Source organism: Anolis carolinensis, unplaced genomic scaffold (assembly GCF_035594765.1).
Source record: "Anolis carolinensis isolate JA03-04 unplaced genomic scaffold, rAnoCar3.1.pri scaffold_9, whole genome shotgun sequence".
Lineage (NCBI taxonomy): Eukaryota > Metazoa > Chordata > Lepidosauria > Squamata > Dactyloidae > Anolis > Anolis carolinensis.
Genome location: NW_026943820.1, coordinates 2,046,274 through 2,064,060, shown reverse-complemented (window position 1 = coordinate 2,064,060; position 17,787 = coordinate 2,046,274). Strand labels below are relative to the sequence as shown.

At 46.6% G+C, this 17,787-nt stretch overlaps 1 protein-coding gene across 2 annotated transcripts in view; it reads left to right on the top strand.

Moving 5' to 3' along the window:
• Positions 1–17,787, top strand: part of gse1 (Gse1 coiled-coil protein) — a 417,176-nt gene that overhangs the window by 367,318 nt on the left and 32,071 nt on the right. For both annotated transcript variants that reach the window (XM_003227120.4, XM_008120256.3), the window contains exon 4: positions 11,854–12,053. In XM_003227120.4, the coding sequence (XP_003227168.3) occupies positions 11,854–12,053 (200 nt within the window). The remainder of the gene's footprint in view (positions 1–11,853; positions 12,054–17,787) is intronic.

Genomic DNA, 17,787 nt, shown 5'->3' with positions numbered 1-17,787 from the left:
TGATAGAGGGAGCTCATCCGCGCTCTCCCCGGGTGGGATTCGAACCTGGCAGCCTTCAGGTCAGCAACCCAACCTTCAAGTCACAAGGCTTTTATCCCCTAGGCCACCGGAGGCTCCTTGGTTCCCTTGATGTATGGCAAGAACATTTTTCCTCTGGGTGGATCTTTGTCTTTACTTTCCTCTATCATCGACACTATATGGCAGCAGCTGTCTAAGCTTTCCACGGAGGTGAAGGAAGTGAACTCTGTGCATGCTCTGCGGCATTCATCTGTTGCGGGTTCCACTCTAGTTCCTACTCCTGGAGTCTGAGGACATTTCAGAGGGGAGCCTGTAAACACGGAGAGCATTTTGAAGAGGGAGGAGGAACCAGGGCAGTCTAATCAGGCACTAAAATGCTCTGAGCGGAGAGGGAAAGGCAGGCGGGCGGGCAGGCGAGAAGCAGCGGAGGGAGAATGTATTATTGTGCTGGAAATTGCCCGTCCTTTTCTGCAGAGCGCGTTAATCACCGCGGGCCCCCAATCTGGATAATGGGAGCAGCCTCCCTCCCCTTCCTTCCACCCAAAGGGGAAATCAATTTGCGAAACACTATAGAAGACGTTTCGCCCGTCCATCTCTTTCCCTCCCCGCCTCCACCCTATTTTCTCCACCGTGTAGTTAGTTGTGTGCCATTTCTTTCCCTTTTTCCTCCTCCCTTTTTTCCTCTCTCTGCCTTCCTCATTCTTTTCTCTCCCGGCGGCTTGCTGCTTAGCCCATCAAAAGCGACATTAGCCGATGCTGACATTGATTTTCCCGATGCTCTTCGGGCCTCTTCTCCCAGCAATTTTCCTCCTTGCAGAGCTATATAGACCAATACCTGCCCCAGCCAAATTTGGTTGGTGATGAAAAGCGGTGGTGTTTTCTTCTTCTTCGCCATTGATTTAGATTTAACTGCTGTATAATTGTATTGCTCCCCCCAAAAAGGGGAAAAAATCCCCCTTTTTCCATCTTCGGAGCTCTCCGCCTGTCTGGCTTCTGGAGATAGATCGGCTCAGAGATGCTTAATGTGAGATTATGGATATTGGAACGTGCCGGGAAGGAAAAGGAGTGAGAAGGTGGCATAAAACAAGGAAGCACAGATGCCGAATCCTCCCACCGAAAGCCCAATTTGCCCAATTCTATCGTTGGTGGGGTTCAAGGGGCTCTTTGATTGTAGGTGAACTATAAATCCCAGAAACTACAACTCCCAAAAATCAAGTTCTATTTTCCCCAAACTCCACCAGTGTTTACATTTGGGCATATTGAATATTTGTGTCAAGTTTGGTCCCGGACCATTGTTGTTTGAGTCCACAGTGCGATCTGGATGTAGGTGAACTACAACTCCCAAACTCAATGCCCACCAAACCCTTGCAGTATTTTCTGCTGGTCATGGGAATTCTGGGTGCCAGGTTTGGTTCAATTCCATCATTGGTGGAGTTCAGAATGCTCTTTGATTGTAACTGAACTATAATTCCCATCAACTACGACTCCCAAATGACAAAATCAATCCCCCTCAACCAGCCCCACCAGTATTCAAATTTGGGCATATTGAGTATGTGTGCCAAATCTGGTCCAGTGAATGGAAACACATCCTGCACATCAGCTATTTCCATAACAGGAGCAAAATGACAGTTAAGAGGTAGCAATGAAAATAATTTTATGGTTGGGGGGTCACCACAACATGAGGAACTGTATTACGGGTTCGTGGCATTAGGAAGGTTGAGAACCACTGTCCTAGGTCTTTTTTTCTCCATGGTAAACAGTGGCCACAGCTGAAAACAGATCTCGTAACACCACGGAGACTAAATGAAAAAACTAAGTAGGAAGCATAAGCTTTCATAGTGCATCTACACTGTAGAATTGATGCGGTTTGGCATCACTTTAGCTGCCATGGCTCAGTGATTGTTGTAGATCAGTCACCAAAGGCTGATGGTTTAACTGATGATTTAGAGAGGATTGTAAGCTTTCCTGTGGCACAAAGCGATGGGCCTTCAAGTCTGGGAAATGATAGTTCTCTCTGTGAGAAAACTGACTCGGGAAGTGCAGGGCCTCAAGGGCATTCAGGAGAGTCAGAAGTAGCTACAGCAGATAAGGATTCGAGTGAAGAGCTGAGTGATAAGGAGGGTTTCCATGGGAACCCACCTGCAGCTATGGAGATCAACAAAAGTCTTCGTTTACAAATCAGAGCTGAAAATAGATTGCACCATTCAGAGAGATTATGTGGGAAAGCTGTGAAAGAAATTCATGGGAAATTGAATGATTTCATGGGTGTTTATTAAACAAGTTGTTTACCTTAAGTCCAGTTCGGGCAATGCTGCATGAGAGTGAGAAGCTAAGCCTGAGTCCTGCCACTCAGTTCGGCTTGGCGAGTTATGCGGAGCTGAAGCTTTGTGGCCTAGCCACGGAAAGGAGGGATACTGAAAGTGAAAATCCTTTTCGTGGTCCCCAGCGAGGTGAGCGAGAGATACCACTACTTATTATATTATTGGGACACATTATATTGAGACTGGGCCACAGCAACGTGTGGCCGGGTACAGCTAGTATCAAATAAGCAGTTTGAGTATTGGACTGAGACTCTGGAGACCCAAATGGGAATGCCTACTAACATAAACCTGACACACCTGAAACAGGTAGTTGTCCATGGAAACCCACGGGGTGACTTTGGAGGAGTCACACTTTCTTGGCCCCTGAAAACTCTTTGATAGGTTCACTTTAGGGTCACCATAAGTTGGGGACTGCTTGAAGGCGTAGGACAAAGCCAAGGAAGTCTGCTTATTTGTGAAGCAAATAGGAGCCACAATCCAGCAAAGCTAAGGAGAATCATTTGGGCTACGGTTGCAACCAAAAGCCAAGGGAGATATTTTTCGACAGTGCTTCTTCTCGACCGCTTTAATCTCCCGCAGCTGATGCATGGCAGAATCTCTCTTGGTGATGCTAAAAGGATGCTCTGCAGACTCCTGCCTGGGTCCAAAGAGCTTTCAAGAGCAGGAACAATCGCCCGAGCCTTGCGATGTGGGATTTTGCCTCTCCTTCTCAATGGCCTCGCTCAATATGACACATGGCTTTGAGTCGGGAGAAAACAAGGGGTGCTGTGCTGAGTATGGATTAGAGCGGCACGACCTTTTTCCTCCCCTTGCAATTTCATTCCCTTTCATCTCAAAAGGAGAGGACTCTGCACAGCCTCCGAAAGCGGCCGCAGCGGAGAAAGGCGCATGTCTCTGTGTGCGTGTGTGGTATCCGTGCCAGCGGAGAGCCAGGTCCTTCCAGAAACAGGAAGCTGCTTAACATATTTATTGATATCAAATGGATGTTAATTGAGTTCTGGGAGCTCTCAGATTCGATGCAGAGTTCAAAGTGATTTCGATGTGCGAGCGTGTGCGCGGTTGTCGGAGAGGATGTGTTAAAAAGAAATTGGCCCCCAGGAGGAATGAGGTAGCGGGAGCAAAAGACCGGATTCTCACCTGATGCCGCGCGGGTTTTGTTTGAGGAGATGTAAGAACCGTCTCTTTTAATGGAGAGGGATTGCACATCAGTACCTTTTTAAGTCATCTTCTGAGATGATTTGACTCAAAGGAGAGGCAGAAGCAACGTTTTCCACCGCTTTTTTGAGGGGAAGAAAGCGTTCTGGTCACGACCTTTGGTCAGGTTGCCTTTAGGTTCAGTTTTCCTGTCTGCAAAATGGGGTTGTTGTGACTTGCAGGGCGTAGGTCAGTGATGGCCAACCTATGACACGCGTGTCAGCACTGACACGCCTAGCCGTTTTTGCTGACACGCTGCCGCATGCAGATTGATTGGATGACTAATGTCTTTTGTGGCCAAATTTGGTGTGATTTGGTCCAGTGGTTTTGTTGTTTACTCTATGGGAATTATGCACATTACACACACACACACACACATATCTATATATATAAAAGTGTAATGAAAATTCAGCCTAGAAACACTAAACTTGGCAGCGCAACCCCTCATCCATGCCTCTACGTTCATACAACAAAAAGAAAAGAAAAATAAAGTCCTAATTAGAGGGAGAGGAATAATTGTTTTTATCCAATTGCTGCCAGTTAGAAGGCTAAGCTCCACCCACTTGGTCTGCTGTCAGTTAGAAGGCTAAGCTCCACCCACTTGGTCTCCTAGCAACCCACTCAGCCCAGGGCCACTTCAATCAGGCCTCTTCCATACTGCCTATAAAATAAGATTATCTGATTTCAACTGGATTATATGGCAGTGTAGACTCAAGATGAGCACCAACCCCCAGAGTCAGACACGACTGGACTTAATGTCAGGGGAAAACCTTGACCCTTTACCTTAACTACCACCAATTCCTCAATACAGTAGAGTCTCACTTAACCAACATAAACTGGCCGGCAGAATGTTGGATAAGCGAATATGTTGAATAATAAGGAGGAATTAAGGAAAAGCCTATTAAACATCAAATTAGGTCATGATTTTACAAATTAAGCACCAAAACATCATGTTAGACAACAAATTTGACAGAAAAAGTAGTTCAATAGGCAGTAATGCTATGCAGTAATTACAGTATTTACGAATTTAGCACCAAAATATCACGATGTATTGAAAACATTGACTACAAAAATGTGTTGGATAATCCAGAATGTCGGATAGGCGAATGTTGGATAAGTGAGACTCTACTGTACTTTATTTCCCATACCACCATATTTCGCCACAGCAACGCATGACCGGGCACAGCTAGTATATATATAAAATTGTTTTATTATTGTAGTATATTATTATATTATTACTATTACATTATTATTATATTATTCATTATTCATGACTACATTGAAACTACAATAGAGAGAAATCAGTGTGGAAATTGCAAGAGGTACCATAGATTGTTGTACATGGAAATAATGGTAGTAAATAGTTTTTGATTTATTAAATACAGTTATATATTACAATTATATATTTTTGTTATTTAAACTATATATATTGTGAAATTATGGGTTTTTTTTTCTCAAAATGACACACCACCCAAGTCATGCTAGGTTTTTTGGTGAATTTTGACACACCAAATGCAAAAGGTTGCCCATCATTGGCGTAGGTTTAATGATAATAAGAGATCATTCATAAAGTGTCTCTCTCACATCCATCCATAGGGTCCCTGTGGTGGAGTGAAATGTGAGCTTGGCTCACCCAGTCATCCTAAATCAGTGGTTCTCAACCTGTTGGTCCCTCCTCAGGTGTTTTGGCCTACAACTCTCAGAAACCCCAGCCAGTTTGCCAGCTGTTAGTATTCCTGCGGAGTTGAAGACAAAAACATCTGGGGACCCACAGGTTTGAAAACCACTGTCCTCAATGCATATAGGGCTGTGCATTCACGGTAAACCTTGATCTGTTTCGTGTCCCAGCTTTCGGTGGGGGCCCGATCCATTTTTTGGGAGCTTCCCAAAATCCAGAGGGTAGATACTTGTTTTCGGTTTGGGTCCCTGAAAGATCCATTTTCTATCAGGCTTCCCACCCAGGCTCCCCTCCCCGGCATGTGCTTTAAGGAGGATTCTTACTTGCTGTCTCTACTCTAGAGAAAGAGGTGCTCAGCTGCAGGCACTGACAGGCGTGCATGCTTTCTGGGCCTGCACATGACATCACACATGCCCTCTCCTTGGAAAGAGTGTGTGTGTGTGGAGTGCAGGCCCAGAAAGTGTGCACACCTGCCAGTGCCTGCAGCCAAGCACCTCTTACTCTAAAGGCGCTCAGCTGCAGGTACTGTCAAGTGCGCAGGGCCTGCTCCAGCTTGCTTTCGTGTCAAGCTGATTTTCATGTGGGGAGGGGGGCATCCCATTTCGTGCTCCTGGAGAAACAAAAGAAATGGAAGATACGATTTCCACACACAACTCTAAATGCATAGAGTCAGAGATGCTCAGCTGCAGGTACTGGAAGGCGCACATGACCTGCTCCAGTTTGCTTTCATGTCGAGCTGATTTTCATGTGGGGAGAGGGGCATCCCATTTCGTTGTCCTGAAGAAACAAAAGAAACGGGAGGAACAATTTCCACGTACAACTCTAAATGCATAGAGTCAGAGACGCTCAGCTGCAGGTCCTGGAAGGCACGTATCGCATGCTCCAGCTTGCTTTCATGTCGAGCTGATTTTCATGTTGGGAGGGGAGCATCCCATTTCATTGTCCCAAAGAAATGGGAGAAATGATTTCCACGCATAACTCCAAATGCATAGAGTCAGAGACGCTCGGCTGCAGGTCCTGGCAGGCACACATGACATGCTCCAGTTTGCTTTTGTGTTGAGCTGATTTTCATGTGGGGAGGGGGGCATCCCATTTCGTTGTCCTGTAGAAACAAAAGAAATTGGAGAAACAATTTCAATGCACAACTCCAAATGCATAGAGTAAGAGACACTCGGCTGCAGGTCCTGGCAGGCGCGCATGACGTGCTCCAGCTTGCTTTCATGTTGAGCTGATTTTCATGTGGGGAGGGGGCATCCCATTTCGTTGTCCCGAAGAAACAAAAGAAACGGGAGAAACGATTTCCACACACAATTCTAAATGCATAGAGTCAGAGACACTCGGCTGCAGTTCCTGGAAGGCGCACATGACATGCTCCAGCTTGCTTTCATGTCGAGCTGATTTTCGTGCGGGGAGGAGGTGGCAAATATTAAGATTTTGGAAAGAGATGTTCTTGCTTTGTCTGTGCTTGTGGCTCTTCCTGTCGTTCAGAATGAATTGCTCTGCTGGCTGCAAACTGTTGGCCTTGCTACGAGCTGCCAGGCACATCCTGGGTCCATTTTTCACCTGTCAGCTACGAATCCTCCCTTCCCTTTGAGATCAAGGAGCAGGTCGCTTTCCATCCAGAGCAGACCTGGGCGGCCACATCTGCCGATTCTCCGCCTCGTTGGGCTCGGATCCCTTCCCTCCTCCTCCTCCTCCTTTCTTTTACTCCTTCCTTCCTTCCTTCGTCAGGGTCTCAGCTGTTAATTACCTTTGCCTGTCAGCCTTGCCGGCTAATCTGCTATCACTGAGTGGGAAGCAGGAGGTCAGACAACAAAGGTGACACTGCCACACTGCGCCTCTTGTCATCTCCAAGCCAGATTAGTTTCATTGACTAACTCCTGGCTGAATACCGCCAGTTAATTATAACGATCACAAACCCTCCCGTTTCCGAGCCACACAGCGAGAATTAAGGGGTTCTGAAGTAAGACTTTAGCTTCATTAATTGCCGGGCGCTTTGTGATGGTATTGATTGATAAGGCCCGTGCGTGGTGAGTAATGGCTTCCCAGCTCAGAGGGGATTAAGCCGGCTAATTGTTGTCAGCCCCGCGCCAACAAGATAGACTTCAGTGGGTGTCAAATCCATATCGGCGGCTTCCCTTTGTCACCAGCCGCATCCGCGCCGTTACCGCCGCCACCGCCGCTCTCCAGAATGAAAGTGCGGCGCAATAACCCGGGAATAATTAATAAGGCTGGTGCTGCGTTCAACTGCCCTTCCCTGTCATTCTTTCCTCCTTTCTTTCCTTCCAAGCTTGTCCTGAGTCGTATTTCATTGCCTAGGGTCCCTCTCGGTTGCCCGCATTATTAGCCTTAAGACACGGTGTCCGAAGAGCGCTTTGTCAAGCAATATGAATATTCAGCACACATGGAAGCGCAATTAGATCTCGCCTGACCCTTTCCTCCCATCTGTGGAAAAATGTTAAGCGGGTTGCATGATCGCTCTCGGACTGCGAGTCCCTCGGAGGCAGGGACCTATCCGAGTTTTCCGGGCTGTTTGGCCATGTTCCAGAAGCGTTCTCTCCTGACGTTTCGCCCACATCTATGGCAGGCATCCTCAGAGGTTGTGAAGTCTCTTGGAAACCAAGCAAGTGGTGGTTATATATCTGTGGAATGATGTCTAGGGTGGGAGAAAGAATTCTTGTTTGCCTGAGGCAAGTGTGGGAAACAATCAGGGCCAGCTAACACCTCCCAACAAAGGATTTCCCCAGGCAGGAAGTAGCCAGGCTTTGAAGCCACAAGGCTATTCAGTGGTAATCAAGTTGTCCAATGGTAATATTCACACTTGCCTCCAACACACAAGGGTTCATTATACCTGTGGAATCATGTCCAGGAAGGGAGAAAGAACCCTTGTGTGTTGGAGCCAAGTGTGAAGGTTGCAGTTGGTCACCTTGATTAGCATTGAATAGCCTTGCAGCTTCAAAACCTGGCTGCTTCCTGCCTGGAGGAATCCTTTGTTGGGAGGTGTTCGCTGGCCCTGATTGTTACTTGTCTGGAATTCCACTGTCTTCTGAGTGTTGTTTTTTATTTTAATGTCTTGATTTTAGAGTTTGTTTTTAGATTGTGTCCGTTTTCATAATTTCCTCTTTCCTGTTGAAATTTTCCACATGCTTGTGGATTGCAGTGGCGTTTCTGTGTAGTCTTGACTTCAGACTCTGGGTCTCCCCAGGCAGGAAGCAGCCAGGCCTTGAATCTGCAAGGCTATTTAATGCTAATCAAGGTGGCCAATAGTAACATTCACACTTGCCTCCAACAGACAAGGGTTCTTTCTTTTTCCCACCCTGGACATCATTCCACAGATATATAAACCCCACTTGCCTCGTTTCCAACAGACCTCACAACCTCTGAGGATGCCTGCCATAGATGTGGGCAGAATGTCAGGAGAAAATGCTTCTGGAACATGGCCAGACAGCCTGGAAATCTCACAGCAGCCCAGTGATTTCGGACAACACATTGACGTATTCCAAGTTTGCGTTCAAGCTGATGTCCATCAACAGTATAGTATTAATATTGTATATTGCCAGTTCTTGTTCTTTCTTACGAAAAAGGACTTCCAAGATAGCTGTCCAGTTCGGGCTTTGTCAAGTTGTATATTTGTGTGTGTGTATACCTTCTCGTTTCCTCTTGACGTATGGCAACCCCATGATGTCCTTACGGTTTTCTTAGGCAAAGACTCATCAGAAGTGGATTTAGTGGCTTCTTCTTCTGAAATAGAGCCAACAGCACCTGCTATTTGTTGGCGGTCTCCCCTCCAAGTACTAACCAGCTCTGACCCTGTTTGCTTCCAAGATCAGGTGGGATCTGGTGTCTTTTTGGGTGCAACAGGGCCTAAAAGGAAGGGTCTAAGTAGTTGGAGTTGTGTGCAAAGACTCAGTCAAAACCACTTTGCTTGACCAATTTGCCAGCACTTGTTGCCACAAGGAAATGGCTTCGTTGGAACTCCTCGCGGCTGTTATTTGAATGCTCTTTTATTTGTACATAAACTTGCCCTCGTCTGGGTTGCGTTTCACGATAATGTTTCCACCCAGATGCACAAAGATAACCTAGCGAGGACGTGCCCTAGTTAGCACCCTGTTTGTATTTCTGCTCTTCTCTATGCACAGCGCTCTTCATTCCCGCCCTGCGGTTTCATTTCTTTGTTTTTTCCTCTTGCAAATATCAGCAGCATCCCTAGGGTGGGTGCGATTTGAAATAGAGATGTATTATGTAAATGGAAGCAAAGCCTTGCCCAAGGGTTTGGTGTAGTTGTTTTTTTAGTTGGGCCTGTAGACTCCAATGCCTGTTATCTCTTGGAGTGCCGTTTCTTGGTCACGTTGGCATTTGCAGCCTTGGCTTCTTACTTGTTTGTCTTGAAAGCAGTCGCTCCTCTCATCGTGAAGCCATGGGTCTGTGCCATGATGGATGCATCCATGCTGGTTGGTCTTCCAAGACAGACACCGGAGGAGCATCTGAGCACACTCAGCCTTTTTGGAGGACATTTGTGATGGGCGGGCGGTATCGTCATTGAACTGGCTTCCTTCTAGAAACCGTTCCATCTTGCCAAATGCGAAGGCGCGAAGGTCTGAAGGCTACTGAGCAGGAACATTGGATGTGAAATCAATGTGATGGAAGTGATCGCAAGCAACAAGTTGCATTGTGCATCTGTTCATCATCTGTCATCCTCGTGTAGCACCTAACGCATACTAAGCACTTTATAAATAAGGAAACAACATGAGATATAACGGGGAGACAAATGTCCTTTTGAGTTGAGAAGGGTCAGATCTTGGCACTCCGGAGTTGCCAACGAGGCAGATTGCAAGTTCTTGTTGTGACTACAGGAGAAATTTCACGCATCAATATAGTATCCGTTGGGGTCTGTCTGCTCTGCTTCAATCACTCTAAAATACAGTAGAGTTCCAGTTATCCAACTTCCGGTTATCCGACCTACTGTATTATCCAACGCGCTTGCCGGAGGGACAAGACTCTTCCCTTTGGCAAGCACCCGGTTTAGGGAAGCCTGGTGCATGTTGCTGCCTAGCAGCACGCACTAAACCGGGCACTCGCCAGAGGGACAAGCCTCATCCCTCCAGCGAGCGCCTGCACTTTGGAGAAGCCTAACAACACGTACCGGGCTTCCCTAAACCAGGCACTCGCCGGAGAGACAAGCCTCATCCCTCCAGCGAGCGCCTGCACTTTGGAGAAGCCTAACAACACATACCGGGCTTCCCTAAACCAGGCACTCGCCGGAGAGACAAGCCTCATCCCTCCAGCGAGCGCCTGCACTTTGGAGAAGCCTAGCAACATGCACCAGGCTTCCCTAAACCGGGCACTTGCCGGAAGGATGAGCCTCATCCCTCCGGCGAGCGCCCGTACTTTGGAGTAGCCTAGCAATATGGACCAGGCTTCTCCAAAGTGTGGGTGCTTGCCGGAGAGATGAGCCTCATCCCTCTGGCGAGCGCTCGCACTTTGGAGAAGCCTAGCAACACGCACTGGGCTTCTTCAAAGTGTGGGTGCTTGCCGGAGGGATGGGACTCTTCCCTTTGGCAAGCACCCGGCTTGCCGGGAGGGATAATACAGCCTTCCTATTGTCCAAACGTTCCGGTTATCTGACATTCCGCCCACCCGTTTATGTCGGTTAACCAGAACTCTACTATATATTTTTATTGTATGCCATCAAGTCATTTCTGTTACATTCTACTTCCTGTTTGTTACACGTTATATGGGAAACCCGCAAATTTCCCACGCAGCAATTCAGATGGAACACATTACACCCTGCCTTGGGAAATAGGCAGCGGTATCTGTCCACAGTCAAGTTCTTTAGATAATTTGCTGCATGGACAAGCCCAAAGTAATGTACGGACAGGGCACTTGGGGAGCAAGATACATATGAACGGGAGCGCAGGTCACAAAAAGCAAATTCCCACAGTCTATTTGATTTATTTGAGAGCCATGTTGAAACTCAGTTGAGTTAGGAAGGATATGGAAAGGCCGATGGAGGAGGCTTTCTTAGAATTGATCTTAAACCAGCTCATCCTGAGCTAAGTGGTGAATTAGACCGAAGCCTAGAGTGAAAACTCTGATCTTAAGAGTCATCAATATAGTATCTGTTCAGACGGGAACACATTACACCTTGCCTTGGGAAATAGCCAGCGGTATCTGGCCACAGTCAAGTTCCTTAGATAATTTGCTTCATGGAAAGGCCCAACGTAATGTATGGACAGGGCACTTGGGGAGCAAGATACTTATGAACGAGAGGGCAGATGATCTTGAGAATTATTAGTACAGTATCAGTTGGGGTCTGTCTGCTATTTTTATTGTACGCCATCAAGTCATTTCTGATCCATGGTGAACCTAAGATGAATGTATCACGGGGGTTTCTTAGGAGGTATATTCAGAGGGATATTGTCATTACGTTCCTCTGAGATTAATGTACCCATGACATGTCCTTCTTGACCACAATTAATAGCTGGCTTTGGATGTCTCTGAGACTGTGTTTTGGAAGAGACCCTTGACCAAGCTAAGCAAGACAAGGACTTAGCAGAACGTCTGGCTCCAAAGCCGATCTTGGCTTGGACTGTTGGTCAGGATAATCCAGACTGACGTGTCCCTTTCTATGTGTTCCTTCAGGGTCGTCAATAAGCAGCGAGTCTTCTCCAGTTTCCTCACCGGCCACCAACCACAGCTCCCCTGCGAGCACGCCTAAGCGAGGACCGATGGGGCCCCTCATTGTCCCGCCAGGTGGACACACTGTGCCGAGCACGCCGCCCGTCGTGACCATTGCACCCACCAAAACTGTGAATGGCGTCTGGAGGAGTGAAGGACGGCAGGTAAGGATCCCTATGCATTTACTATTGGAAATAACTGCACCCAAATGTGAATCTCCATGAATCTGTTTGGCAAATGTGAATCTCCATGAAGATGTGAATCTCCATGAAAACCACTGCTCAAGAAAAGCATGACCTTGCTAGAATTCAACCCTTTGAACAAGTGATATTCATAAGCATTCATGTAATGGCACACAGGGAACTCAGCTGTTAGACTGAAGAACCATTTCTTTGCACTGTCAAGGACAAAGACATACCACTACAAAAATATATTTGGTTAGCAAAGAATGGTTGCTTCTTTAAAGTTGAAATTGCACTTGTAATTGCCCAAAAGATATACACTCTCTTAAAACTTCGTAGTTTAAAATATGCAGTCGGAGATAAAAAACAAAGTTTTCTTTGGAAAATAACGTATCTTGTTTACTCACAAACATCTTGTATTAATTCACCATACAGGCACATTTCTTATTAAAATTCAGTTGCAGATACGAGGTAGGTCTCTCTCTGTGTTGAGTACACAGGGTACCATTCCTAATCAATAGTTCATAGTCTTTAGGTATAGTTGTATAGTTTCCAACAGACGTCACAACCTCTGAAGATGCCTGCCATAGATGTGGGTGAAACATCAGGAGAGAATGCTTCTCGAACATGGCCAGGCAGCCTGGAAAACTCACAGCAACCTAGTGTTTCCGGCCATGAAAGCCTTCGAGAACACAATACAGTAGAGTCTCACTTATCCAAGCGTCGCTTATCCAAGTTTCTGGATTATCCAAGCCATTTTTGTAGTCAATGTTTTCAATATATCGTGATGATATTTTGGTGCTAAATTCGTAAATACAGTAATTACAACATAACATTACTGTATATTGAACTGCTTTTTCTGTCAAATTTGTTGTAAAACATGATGTTTTGGTGCTTAATTTGTAAAATCATAACCTAATTTGATGTTTAATAGGCTTTTCCTTAATCTAATTATCCAAGATATTCGCTTATCCAAGCTTCTGCCAGCCCATTTAGCTTGGATAAGTGAGACTCTACTGTAAATAGTTCACAGTCTTTAGGTATAGTTGTACTCACTGAAGACCATAAGTCATCCTTCTCTACTGAAGTCCAAACAGCAACATGCATCCACCTCCACTGACGTGTAAAGCAGACATGCATCCACCTCCACTGAGGTGTAAAACGGACTGAATACAAAATGGAGTCCTGCGTCTGACCATGCTCAGTACAATCACATGCGTATAACCCCAGGATGTTCTTGGGAGGTTGCTATTTTCAACAGGTAGAGTATCCCTTACTTGAAATGCTTCAGACCAGAAGAGTTCTGTACCTTTTTGGAATAGCTTCATAATAAGTAAAATCATAACCTAATTGGATGTTTAATAGGCTTTTCCTTAATCTAATTATCCAAGATATTCGCTTATCCAAGCTTCTGCCGGCCCGTTTAGCTTGGATAAATGAGACTCTACTGTACCTCCGTTTCTAGAAAAACAAGCAAAGGCCAAACGATGCAGGTTGGAAGTCTAGGAGGGTCTCCGTTGTGATTTGTTGGAACAGAAACCATCTTAAATGGGTGTTTTTGGTCAAGTGACTTGAAAGGCGGTAGTAAGCCGGCCAACGTTGCTAGTAATCTGCCCATCCTTGGAGTCCTGTCTTTGCAGCCTGCCTGCGCATGTATCCCTCTCCTCCTCGCATTCAGGCCGCAGCGGGAAGCCAGAGTGTTTGCTAATTAAGAATCATTGTTAGTGGTTCTCTTCCCTTGTATTTTGCCCAGGCTTCCCAGTGGGATTGCAGCTCTTGGAAATACTAATTAAACCACAAAGAGAGACGTGGAGGGAGGGGAAGGGGAAGCGGGACCCCTGGCGCTTGGGAGGCATACGGATGACGCCCCGGCGGAGGGAAAACGTGTACGGACAGACGCTTGCGCCCTGAACTCTGATCCGGCTGAAAGGGAAATAACAGCTTCCCAGGACCGTTCTTTGACGCTGCCCGCCATGTTTGCGCTAGCCGCGGTCTTCTCCTTTTTAATAAACGGCCTTTGAAAAACCAGCCGGCTTAGGTTAACCGAGTGTGGCTCGCTGCTCCAGATCTCAGCAGGGAGAACGGAATTGCACTCATTTCCATGTCCTTTGAGTGCGATCGGCTTTGGTGCGCTAGAACAAAAGACGAGGCATCAGGAAGGAGACTTTTTCCTCCTCCTGAGCTGGAGCTAAAGATGCGCTCAAGCACATTTTTTTCCCCGTGTCAAGAGCGATGTGAGAAACTGCAAGTCGCTTCTGGTGTGAGAGAATTGGCTGTCTGCAAGGACGTTGCCCAGGTGATGCCTGTGGGAGACTTCTCTCCTATCCCCGCATGGGGAGCTGGAGCTGACAGACGGGAGCTCACCCTGCTTCCTGGATTCGAACCGCCGAATCTTTTGGTCAGCAGTCCGGCCTGCACAAGGGTTTAACCCATTGCGCCACCAGGGGCTCCTTAAAAATGCATTAAAGTACATAGAGTAGCATTAATAGCATTTGTTGTTGTGTGACTTCCACATTGTTTCGGACTTACGGTGTTCTTGGCAAGGTTTTTTCAGGGGATGTTTGCCGTTGCCTTTTTGTGAAGCCGAGAGTGGAACGTGTCCAAGGCCACGTGGTGGGTTTCTATGTCTGACCTGGTGATTTGAAGTCCCATATTCCCAGCCCAAAAATCAAACCACTATTATTTATTTGTTTACAGTATTTATATTCTACCCTTCTCACCCCAAAGGGGACTCAGGACGGATCACGAAACTCATATACGGCAAACATTCAATGCTGTTATACGTAGACAGGACAGATAACAGATAGAGATATATAGGCATTTCCCATCTTCAGCATCCTGGAAGTTGTGATTAATTTCTGATCACGGGGGGGGGGGGGGGGGGTTGCTGTTGTTTCATGTTGAAGAGCCCTGTTCATATACTTCCTCCTTTTTTTATCGGTCAGTATTTTTCTGGTATTTCCTTATGGTGCCATTAAAATACCTCCCCGCTTAAGCGGTACCTATTTATCTACTCACCGCTGTTTCTGTGGACTGTTTGTTTCCGGGACTGGACCGTAATCAGTCTGACGGGAGCTTCTTGTCAGGGGTTAAATTGTCACCCTGAATGACTGATGAGTCACCTTCTTCTCACCAGTCAGACCATAAGCATTGGCAAAGTGGCACCGACAAACAACACCTCAGTTGTTAATTATCTGCTGATCCCAGCGGTTCAATACTTTATTTACAGACTATATACAACTCTAAATACCATCACTGTCAGGGCAATTGGCTGAGTCTGTTATCAGTACTAGCAGGCACCTCCCAACATTCCACAGTTCATGACGAATGTTCCGTCCATAATGTTGAAAGGGAAGTCTTGACCCATTGGCCCTGCAGGCAATCAATCAGGGCTGGCATGTAATTAACTCCTGTGCTGCTGGAAAACTTGCCGGAACACATAGATACAATCCAACAGCAACAATTTAATTTAACATTTCACACTAATAACAACAACACACTAACACTTCTTGCTGTGATGGCTTCTGTGATGCAAATCCGCTAAGGGTTATACCTTGTGTATTTTGCATCTGTTCTATTTTCAGGCACAAATGAGAGCCTTCTAACAGTGTGGTGTTGTGTTTTGAGAGTCAGAAATGAAGGCACATGAAGCAGCAGGACCTCTTTGGAGAACACAAGGTGCCTTTAGTCTTTACTCAAGTCCTGGTCTCTGTCCAAATGCATCTTTGTGTAAGAAAACCCTCCTGGAATATTGGGCATCTCTTGAGAGGAGGGAATGGTTTTTCCGCTCCCCGGGTTTGCAGCTAATGAAGCATTGAGGCCACTCAAGGGAGTGCTCCCAAGTAGAGCGAGCTGGGGCCGGTGCAACAGATGATATGGCTCATACATCCTTGTGCAAGGATTTGATTGAAGCCTTCTTTCTTTCTGAGAGCACACACTCACATGGCAAAATGAGAGAGGAGGGAGGAGGGCGAGGGGAGCTGCTTGGAAGCCAGCTCCACAATGCTAAAAGCAAAGCGGCGGGCTTGCTGCTGGCCCCCATCCATCAGAGGTTAGCGGTTTTTCAAAGATAATATGCAACCCTTTGAAAGGCTGCGCAGAATGAAGAATGGCTGACTCCAAAGCTAATAGGGCATGTCCCGCGGCCTCGCTGGCGGAGATGGCGCACTAATCGCCAGAGGATGACGGATCTTCTGGCTTCTCCCCACCATCGTTGTTGCAGCACTCCTTTCTTTTATAGCCGCAGATGCATTTAGGGCCGCTGCTGGAAATCGTATGGCTTTTTCAGCTCCTGCCTCGAATGGCTGCCTCTTACCTTTCGTGAGCAGGTGTTGCCTGCGTCAAAGACGCTCCGGTGCAACCCTGTTCGGAGGAGAAAAAGGAGCTTCTCACCTGGCAGATTCATCTCACCAAATGAAGTTTCTTGTCACCAGAATACAGGAAGACATCTTTTCCTCCTACTTCTTCCTTCTGGAACCAAATCTTGTGCAAAACCATAATTAAAAAGCTGTCGGTGTAGAATAACAGTCTCTGGCCAGCATGCTGTTAGGAATACATGCAAGCATGAGTCCATCTTAGTGTGGATGTATCTTTTTTGGCCCCATCTACCCCAGGACTCAGTAGTTTTGCTACAACAGCTCCTGAATGGCCATTATATGCCTGTTGGAGATCAGAGTTCTAATTTTAAAAAACTGTTGCTGTTTTTTTTCAAGTATGCCCTCCAACCATGGCAGTTTTCATGGCAAGAATACTGGGCTGGGTTGCCATTACCTTCCCCAGGGAAGGGAATGTTTTATTGACTATTCTAAAGCCTTTGACCGTGTTGATCATAATAAATTGTGGCAAGTTCTTGGTGGTATGGGGATACCAAGTCACCTTGTGTGTCTCCTGAGGAATCTGTATAATGACCAAGCAGCAACAGTGAGAACAGGCCACGGAACAACAGGGAAAGGAGGGCGGCAGGGCTTTATACTTTCACCCTCCCTATTCAACTTGTATGCAGGACACAGGTTGACGAATCCAAGGCTGGAGTTAAAATTGCTGGAAGAAACATTAACAACCTTAGATATGCAGATGAGACCATTTTGATGGCTGAAAGTGAGGAGGAGCCGAGGAGCCTTATCACCAAGGTGAAAGGAAGAAGAAAGGGCAAAAGCTGGGTTGCAGTTGAACATTAGATGATGGCAACCAGACTGGTTGATAACTGGCAAATAGAGGGAGGAAATGTGGAGGCAGTGACAGACTTCATATTTCTAGGCACAAAGATCACTGAAGATGCAGACTGCAGCCAGGAAATCAGAAGACATTTCCTTCTTGGGAGGAGAGCAATGGCCAACCTCGATAAAATAGTGAAGAGCAGACACATCACACTGGCAACGAAGGTCCGCATAGTGAAAGCAATGCTATTCCCCGTAGTAACCTATGGATGTGAGAAAGACCTGGACGATAAGGAAGACTAAGCGAAGGATGAGAGACGCTTTTGAACTGTGGTATTGGAGGAAAATCCTGAGAGTGCCTTGGACCTTGGCAAGAAGATCCAACCAGTCCATCCTCCAGGAAATAATGGCTGCTCACTGGAGGGAAGGAGATGAGAGGCAAAGATGAAGGACTTTGGCCACATCATGAGGAGACAAGAAAGCTTGGAGAAGGCAATACTACTGGGGGAAATGGAAGGAAAAAAAGAGGGTCCGACCAAGGGCAAGGCCGGCAGATGGTA